Raw genomic sequence first — 10,181 nt, forward strand, 5'->3', positions numbered from 1 at the left:
CATTAGCTGCCATACATAACCGGTTATATGGTATGTAAAGTATGTTTATTCGTATTTAAATTTGAGACGGTATAACGAACATAAAATAACAAGTTATACGGTATGTTAAGTATGTTGTATTGTATTTAACTGATAGACGGTAAACAAAACTATTGTAGACTAAGTATGTGGTCACCATGGGTTGAAGTTGTCCTCTGTTATGTCCCAAAAAGCATGTATCTGACGATTACATTGTTACATTTAAGTAACTTAACTATTAATTGGCGCGGTCTAGATAAAAACAATATATATTTTTTATGAAAGATATGTTTCTCTCCATATAATATGGTTAGAGATTTATCATCGATATGACACTGCGCTGGTCATGTATGCAAGCAAGACGAATGACTTGATCACTCTTTTTTATAACGACTACTCAAGAATATTTATTTTCTATTTACAGTGTCATACGGAACTCTAGTAAAAAACGGCCATTGTCACGAAAAACATGTGTAGAACAGGTTTCGATGTAAGTATTGTATTGTTTTTACAGTGTCCAAAAATATTTGCATCGGACAAGCAACAATGATTGATCCTCTTTTTAAAGTACTCAGAATATTTATTTTCTTTTTACAGTGTATATTGCATCGACTGAATATGCCTCATTAATGAATTCCAGGCTAAGGTGACATATCTCCACTACATAAGTAAGTTGACTAAACCGAACAACAAAGTTTACTCTTGATTTAAAGAAAGGTTCTTCCATGTGATAATGTTTATCGTTCTCAGTTCTCTTTCACATTAAGATGTGCGACATCTACAACATCTACCTGAAAAAATGGTTTAACTGTACGAAATGTAAATTAGTTTCTTCTGAAGGAAGTTGTTAACATACGTAGATAGAGGTTTTTTCATGAGTTGCTATGTGATATGAAAATTGGTAAATAAGTTCAATAATTTGATATATATGAAACAAAAACTTGTAAGCGAGTGTCATGCCAAATTATTTAATACATTTCATATAACGTAGCCGCGAGTGTAAAATTCTATTTAAAATATGACATCTATTTATGAAGATATTGAGAAAACATTTATCTTCGTTTCTATATATAAATGTTGCGATATTGGGAATGGTTTCGGCGTTTTTGTCTACCTAAATAGTCGAGCGACGTCATAAATTGATATCAATATCACAATAGTCCTATAACACGTCAGATATTCATGAAAAGGCTAAACGAGCCAGTTAAATGATAAAATAATATCCCTTCGAATGTGTTATTTCAGGTATTTCTCAGCCCTGCAGGTAGGGCGTTAGAATTGTGCAAACAGGCCTTATTGCATGATCGTAAAAGGCGACTAAATTTGGGATCTTATCTTTTCTATTCTTCCTTACTGACTTTATCTTTCCTTATGCCTCCCTTAGCACCGCGTCACTTCTGGCCATGAGTTGAGCGTTCGCCCCTGTGAGGAAGGCGCTGGGTTCTGTCCCCTGGCCGAGATACACCAAAGTCTATAAAAGTGGTAGTTTCTGCTCCTGCTTGGCGCTCAGCATACCGGGAGTGGGACGACTGGTTCGCCCTTTGTCCGTATAATGTGACTGGATGGGGTGTGTTACTCGGTGTCTTCGGCGGCATGCTTCAGTGATATAGCACTATAAAAAGGGCAACAGTTCCACTATACAAGAAGACACAACACGAACATACCACAGTCTCCAAAAACACACACATCGCACTTCACACACTGCATACATGGGAGGCCGTCATTACATGACTTTGTATGTTAACAGGACGTTAAAATAATCAAACAAACAAACAATCAGGTATTTTTATTGCTCATAATGTATTTTTCTTCACACACGAGCAAGACATCAAACGTATGATGAAGGCCGTCCTGAAATAACCCTGGCTGTAACTAGCACGTTAATCCAACCGACCAATCAACCTTATCTGACCTTGGGACACTTGTGTAACAGTTAGAACATTTCTAAAATTATCTTTATATATGTAAGTGTTAGATGTATTACGAAATGTTAACACCAGTGTGTGTCCAGTCTTATCAGCTCATATATACCAGATAAAGAACCTCTAATTGTCCTTCTGTCGTCAAGCTGCCGAGCTACCATGTCCCACCTTTCTGTCGCTCTCCTGTCCGCCATATTGGCAGCGTGCTGTGCTGTTCTATATGGTTACCCACTCCATGCATCCTGTAAGACGCAACTGTAAGTAAAATGTTTAGCTGCATTAAGTAAAGTCGTGTGCGGATTAATTGTATCAATTTAACTTCTTTGGACAAACTCTCTAGCTGTATTAAGATATTTACAGCATACTAGTAGGTGTTTTCATATTCATAGTTGTAATCAAGATCCCTTTACATGTCAAATTAGATCGTGTACAGAGGTATCGCATTAAATATCGGTAACAGTCTAATTGCTTCTATTTTCTTGTTTTATCGCATGTATTTTATTTTGTGTTCAGTTCATAACAAGACACAGGACAAATATAACGTTTGTGGGAAATTTGAGCGCAAATACACCGAAGCCCATTTGTTAATAATTAGTTTTTCGTAAATCCATAGCTTTTTTGAGTATTTGTGTATATTTACAATGACTAGATAGAAATTCCATGTCGCCCATAGATATATATAAATTGCGATTTTGTTTGATTCACTCAACTTTACGTTCAACTAACAACCAGGATCATTCAATGATGGTCTTTCTGTGTGCAATATATTACGTATGCGGATGTCTATATGTGTTGGAAGGCTGTGGTATATTACTATCTAATGAGAGCGTGTTTATTTTATATTCACATAAGTTGATAGCAATCCGCATGTCTATTGATACGTTCTGAATAAGTTGTATATATGTTTAAAGATGCTCAACCGCTGACAAATGGTATTCTTTCACTATCAAAAACAGGAACAGAGGATTTAGTATTTTCTTCGGTTACAAAAGTTACTTAATTTACACCATTACCGCCATTGAAAAGTTTGAGCTTCTCATTTTACTTCAAGTTGAAAATATAAAAAATAATTAATTGCATCCCGAAAAAATTCCGTGGCATTATATCCTTTATGGAATTAAGTACTGATTGCTCATGCACCAAAGGCAAAATAAATTATTTTGTATTATTTTTTGTGTTAATAAGACATATATATACACAATTAAACACCAATTATTGTTCAAATGCTGAATATCATTTATGCTCTGTCGGCGGTGGAGCATCTTTATTATTTACACAGCATATATCCTTATATGCGCTGCGTTCAAAAAAGGATACGACATCATCACATAAGAGGTCATGTGTAGATGACCTTGATACCACCTTTACCGCAGATCAGCCATATTCTACATCTTGCTATATAATGTTACAGGGACATTTCGTCCCAGTAAACAAAACAATTTAGCTATGCTGTACACTTGGCGAGATGACTACGTACACGAATATAGTTAAGACAGCTTTTTCAATCTATTTCGTCTCCTGAAATTCACTTTCAAATTTCTGAAGGAAGCAATATGGCCATTTTCAAAGGTCACCGGAGCATAACCTCGAATGGGATGTTGTCAGATCTTCTTATCAAACAGAACAATAATCAGATCTGAATTTTAATCAGATTGATTTATTCTATATATCCAGTGTCTTTCCCGGAACAACATGTGATTCAGTCAGGACCAAACTTGTAAACCAAATCAATGCATGGAAAGGACGTGATGGGTGTAAAATCAATACTCCCGAGCTCAACGAGAAATGTTTATACACAGTAAGTGGTACTCATCAAATCAATACCCATTCCGCAAGGTGTCAAATTATGTAAAGAAGAGGAAATATTACATTTGTTATTATTGAAGAAAAAATAAAGGTTTTCATGCAAAGTTTTGCAGAGATGCTTTGTATCCATATTGCTAAGTTTGTTTTTGCTTACGAGTCATATCAATGTATGCAATGATTCTAGAATAATCTCACAAGCAGGAAACAATAATTAAGTGTTGTGATTGTTGTGAATGTATGAAAAATACATTGTACGTTATTGACACCTGATGATAACGCTAAAGGCATTATATTTCTTTGATAAGTAGAACCGTTAGGTGCAATTTGTATTTAGCATTATTGGTTTTATATTTAGATTCTAGAACGTTATATTTGTCCGATTGTCTCTAACTATCACGGGATTTTGCTATGGTTGAAAATAAGGTATTGTCAGCTGTCTGCAAATCGTAAGATATGGGGTTTGAAAGATACAAAATACGATGGCATCACTTTCGAAATCCTTGTTTAAATTTAAATTTTAATTGATCTGGCTCGTTAACAGGAAGTATTATATTTTAATTGACTTGAGTTATTGATGAGTATCTATATTTCAATTGACCTGGTTGGTTAATGGGTATCTATAGTATTTGAATAGACTTGGCTGGCTAACGGTAAGTTGTTCTTTTTTTCCACTGTCATGATTGACCCATTGGTATTTATTCTAATAATCGTCATATTGGCTGACTATTTGGTATTTGTTAACTGGACTGGTAAACTGATAATTATTTTGTTTCTAATTTTATGGATATTCTGTACTTCTTTGGTGTCCTAACTGGTTTTAATTCATTTTTCTCGCGACTAGCTGGTTTCCAATGACGGTAACGTCCTGAAGGCGACTCATGAGACACCTCTCCATCCATACATTGATGATATCAGCTTCACATTTTCAACTTCCGGAAGTAACTGTAATGTAGAGGTAATTATCTCCATCCATACATTGATGACATCAGCTTTACATTTTCAACTTCCGGAAGTAACGGTAATGTAAAGGTAGGTATCTCCATCCTTACATTGATGTAATCAATTTCACATTTTCAACTTCCGGTAGTAACTGTACTGTAGATATAAGTATCTCCATTTATACATTGATGACATCAGCTTCACATTTACAACTCTAGCAAGTAACTGTAATGTAGGGGTAAGTATCTCCATCCTTACATTGATGAAATCAGTTTCACATCACACACGTCTTTAAATTACTGTTAATAGGACATTAAACTATAACACAAAACATCACACCATAACTGTCCATCGAACCGCTCAGGTACTGCACGTGACTTTGTATTTTGTATACTTCAATATTTATTACTTCCAACATTGAATAGGTACACACGCGTGCAATGTATACATATTTTCATAATAACTTCATGTTCCTACATTATCCATGGTTTCAAACCCTTTTTTTCGGATTTGATATTGCTTAAATCTGCATCGTTACCAATTGAATAATCAATATTGTAAGGCATTTGGTAATTTAAAAAATATCTGTGTGCTGAATTCTAATCTTCAAGACTTTGTTTTAAGTAGACATATGCCTGCATGTCGGAATAAGTTCACAAAATATAAACATCGGTAAGCGTACAATGTACGTAACATATATATAAATGTATATAAATATTCCAAATAGCTCAATTTGCAGGTATTCCTCAATGCAAAACTCCTCAATGGCCGCCTAAAACAATACTAAATTATACCACACTGGTTGTTTGTTAAACAGGGTTACTCCCGATCAGAAACGTGGTACGCCTACCTGGACTTCGGTACCAACTACTGTAACATGAACAACCTTCTTACAGGTATGTATGCAGTTTAACACCCGTAAAGTACCACTACCTCTCCGAAACAAAAGAAAAAAATCCCAAAAACATATATAACACAAGAATATATATGGCGAAGGCCTAAGATGAAGTTACAACACAAGATACATGCGTTAACTATGTGATCTGTGAAGAGTCATTTTACTATTTTGCCGTCTAGCGCGGTGAAACATAAGACGACCCGCGTTATGAAAATTATCATTTGATTTAGTTTAACTAAAATGATTTAGTTTAATCAAAGTTCGGAAGGTGATGATAAGGTTAGTATCATCATTAAGTTTTTAACTTTTGTGACTCTACAAAATCTCGTTTTGCATCCCCACTTTAAAAATTAAAAGCCGTTTTGAAAAAGTAGTGAATCTTTAATGTTGTGGTCGAGTGTCCCGATATATTACCACAAGCCCTCCTCCTCTGAGTCGCGAGTTGGAATCCCATGTGGGGCAGATGGCAGGTTCTCGCTGCTTTCCTGTCGTTTTGCCCTGGAAATTAACTTGACGCGTCTTTAAATGACCCTAACTGTTAATATAATGCTAAATCAATCAAACAAAACCAAAGTCCCAGTTCAAAATATTCTATAAAGATCACACATCATTTTTGGACATTTTGTTCATTTGTCGAAGTGAGATAGATACACAGTTAACTGTAATCCATCCCAGAAATTTTAAATGACGTTCATGTTATACAATGTACGCCAACCGCTTCAATCGTTTCAAGTTATCTTTAGAAATGGGTGAAGTTGTAATTGTTATATGTGTGTACATTTCATTCGGAATTCGTAAACACCAGGATCCAGTTTCTAGTTCACTCCGTAAAGACGGCACCATATATATATAACTCTTTGTTTACCTAAGTGAACAATCTGGAAGTATTCGAAAATGCGAGCGACGAAAATCCTAATCACCCTCCCCATTGTCCATTTTTGAAAGTCGATGTTGGTGTTTAATGTTTAATTGTCATGAGTCTGAAAAAAATATGAGAACACGATTTTTGTCATATGACATTTTACCCAATATTTCATGATATATATATTTATTATACCTCAAGTGAGATTCCTGCATTCTGATTGGTCGAGATATGTTTGGTATTTTACACTATCACACGGCAGGTAACATTAGAACAATATGAAACAACAGACACGTTCGTAGCAACCCCCTAGCAACGAGGTGTATTTTTGACAGTGCAAAAAAATATTAATCGCCCGAAAAAGATGCGCACTCGTTTCTTTTTTCGACGCCATCTTTGTTTTTTGAAACGACGCTTCAAAATTTATCTGGAGCTATTTAGTAATAGTTTAGCCAAATTATTATGTTTATCAATAAAAAATATCATATTAAGGACAGAGCTTCCGTTCACGTCTTTTCGCTTACCGTCAAAGCACTATATGTTGGTGTTTATGAACCCGTCGGTGATTAGGTGAACGGAAGACATGCGATTTCATGACCATAGCTGTTAATAGGACGTTAATTAATCAAACAAACAAACAAACAAACATGCGATTTCAAGCGTCTTCGTGACGTTGCTAATGTTGTAAACAGACGACGGGACGAAATCAAAATTCATTGAGATTTTCAAAAACGATAATGCAATGATAGTGCTAAAATCACTTAAAATGTTTCAATAGGTTGCAAATACTTCAAAACTAGTTTTTTTTCTAGATTTTTGGTATTATATATAAAATAAATACTACCTGCATTGGAATATCACTGTCACCCGGTAGTATTTATATAATATATATTCATTTGTTTATTTGTTTGTTTCAGGTTCTGGTTTGAGTACTGTGGCTGGATTCAAGGAAACTACATCTGACAGTATCTGTACTCAGTATTCATCTGCTAATTGTACGCGTTATTAAGAGAAGTGCCCGGTCACATGACTCTACATACAAACAGATTCATTGTAAACGCGCTTTAATAAATATTGTCAATTTGAACTCTAACTTGTTGAATTTTCATTATATTTTTCTAGGGATTTGAATACAAATTCCTTTTACTTTACCTATTCATATTTCAGTTTAAGAACTTTAAAGATGGATTTCCTCGCTCGATAAGTTAAGTTTTTTCTTAGATGTTTATGTTATGCTAACTTTTATCACATATATCAAATAACATGTCTGTGTCGACAAAATTGTATCTAAGAAAATCTATTCTGCGGACAACCTATATATTTCAAATAGTTAGTCGCCTGATACAAAGATCTTGACGCTTGTGATAATATGTCAAAATTAACAATGATTTTACATTCTCAAAACATTTACATTAAAACGAATTTGTGATGTCACCTATTGTTCGTCTGGAACAATAGCGGAAACAACAGACCTCACCTGTCGCTGTCCAATCTGTTACATTTGGTAGTTCATTATGTCTAATAAAAAGAAGTTTGAACTTATTGGACAGGTACAGGTAAATATGGACAGCTGAAGATTACATCTTGGACAGCACAAGGTGAAGGTTTTAGTAGAAATGTGATTTGATAAACAATGAATAATGAAAACTGAAATTCAAAATTCTTTTTTACAAACATATTGCTGCAAATCGATATTAACATGTAAATTTCAAAGACTGTATTCTCTGCATGCTGGTGAAGATCCAAATAATGAGAGATTCAAAGCGTCTATACAAGTACTATAATAAACATATTCCAGCAAGAAATATCAATCCGATCTATATAACTGTAGTAATATTTCTTCGTGAATGACATTATTTACTGTCCAATATTAACACAAAAGGGGACTGTGTTTTAAAAAGGATAAAAGCTCAAACTATCAATTAAATAAATAATTTGACTGTCTTCGACGATGACGCTCCTCTTCAGACAGTCCAATATTTCACAAAATAGACAGTTTAAGACTTATATCCTTTACTTAGAGGTTTCGTTTTTAATCTCTCAGTTCATGCACTTTGACACAGAATTACTCGTTTCTCACATCTAGTGCATAATTCCTTTATCTACATTACATTATTTAAATGCTTTACGTTTGTACATCGGAAAAACTAGAAATGTATCTGTTAGACATTTAGTGCTCGCTAACTACTTCCTAAAACATCTACATGTATAAGGCTTCTGCGGTGAGATGTTTTGCACGTACAAAACTGTAACACCTAATTTAAAAATAACCCTCAGATATACACATATACTCACGAATTCCGGATTGAAACTGATCCGTATATTAGACTATGAGACTGTGTAACTATTGTACCTTCTCAATAAAAGAGTTCGTAAAGTTGACGCCATTTGTATAACAAACCCAAGAAACCCCAGAAAACTCACTCCAATCCAGGGAATAGTTGTTATCGGTGTGGGAGTCCCTCTCACAAGACTGACCGCTGTCATCATTTGAAAACTTATTCAGGTGAGAATATCACACCGCTTGGATCACTGAATGTGTCTGTACATGTTCACAACTAGACAGGGAATGTGGATTTGCTTGTCGTGCCCCAGAAAGGACCTGCATTATTCGGTCGAGACTGGCTACAGAAATTTAAGCTCTATTGGCATGAAATCAAAGTACTTGACGTACTGAAGTCACCAAAAACACAGACCAGAAGCTTAAAATGATTTTGGACAAACACAATTAAGTATTTTCTGAAGGACTGGAGAAACTACAGAAGATCAAAGCTACTATCTACATGGTAGACAGTGCACAACCCAAATTCCACAGGGCGAGGACAGTACCTTATGCTTTGAGGGGTAAGGTGGAAACGGAACTCGAAAGACTCGAAAGCAGAGGAATCATCAGTTCGGTACAACACAGCCAATGGGCTTCACCAATTGTCCCGGTACTGAAGAAGTCAGGACAAGTACGTATATCTGGAGATTATAAGGTAACGATCAATCCTGAAATGAAAGTGGAGAAATACCCATTGCCACGTATTGAAGACATATTTGCATCATTGTATGAAGGCGAGAAGTTCTCTAAAATTGACGTTACGCAAGCTTATCTACAGATCGAGGTGGATGATGTTTCTAAAGAGCTGTTAACAATCAACACACACAAGGGTCTCTTTCAATACAATAGACTTCCGTTTGGGGTAGCTTCAGCCCCTGCGATATAGCAACGAGCAATGGACGTGGTACTACAGAATATACCTTTTACATCTTGTATACTTGACGATATGATAATCAGTGGCAGAACAGACAAGGAACACTTGGAGAACTTGAACACTGTTCTTGACAGACTCGATTCATACAACTTGAAAGCCAACTTTGATAAATGTGAGTTCTTTAAGAATACAATTTCATACTGTGGATACATTATTAATGCAGAAGGTCTAAAGGTTAGTGCCGTGCTGAATGCACCGAAACCGGAAGATGTACAACAACTTCGTTCGTTCTTAGGTCTCGTGAACTATAAGAGGCGGTTCCTGCCAAATCTTTCCGCTATTGTCGCACCAATGAATGAACTGTTACAAAATGAGAGTGTCTGGAAATGGACTACCGAGTGTGACAAGGATTTTACTACCGTGAAAGAGCTTATAACATCAGAACAAGTGCTTTTGTCATTACAACCCTGAGCTACCTGTGATGCTTCAGCTTACGGTTTGGGAGCCGTTCTATCTCACATCATGCCAGATGATTCCGA

General features: G+C 35.5%; 1 protein-coding gene across 1 annotated transcript; it reads left to right on the forward strand.

Moving 5' to 3' along the window:
* The first annotated feature begins 2,042 nt into the window (after nucleotides 1-2,042).
* Nucleotides 2,043-7,532, forward strand: LOC138311039 (uncharacterized). The gene is made up of 5 exons (XM_069252464.1): nucleotides 2,043-2,197; nucleotides 3,615-3,738; nucleotides 4,588-4,701; nucleotides 5,503-5,581; nucleotides 7,363-7,532. The coding sequence occupies exons 1-5, from the start codon at nucleotides 2,100-2,102 to the stop codon at nucleotides 7,452-7,454; spliced, it is 507 nt and encodes a 168-aa protein (XP_069108565.1). The 5' UTR covers nucleotides 2,043-2,099; the 3' UTR covers nucleotides 7,455-7,532.
* Nucleotides 7,533-10,181: the final 2,649 nt, after the last annotated feature.

This window comes from Argopecten irradians, chromosome 16 (assembly GCF_041381155.1).
Source record: "Argopecten irradians isolate NY chromosome 16, Ai_NY, whole genome shotgun sequence".
Taxonomy (NCBI): Eukaryota; Metazoa; Mollusca; class Bivalvia; order Pectinida; family Pectinidae; genus Argopecten; species Argopecten irradians.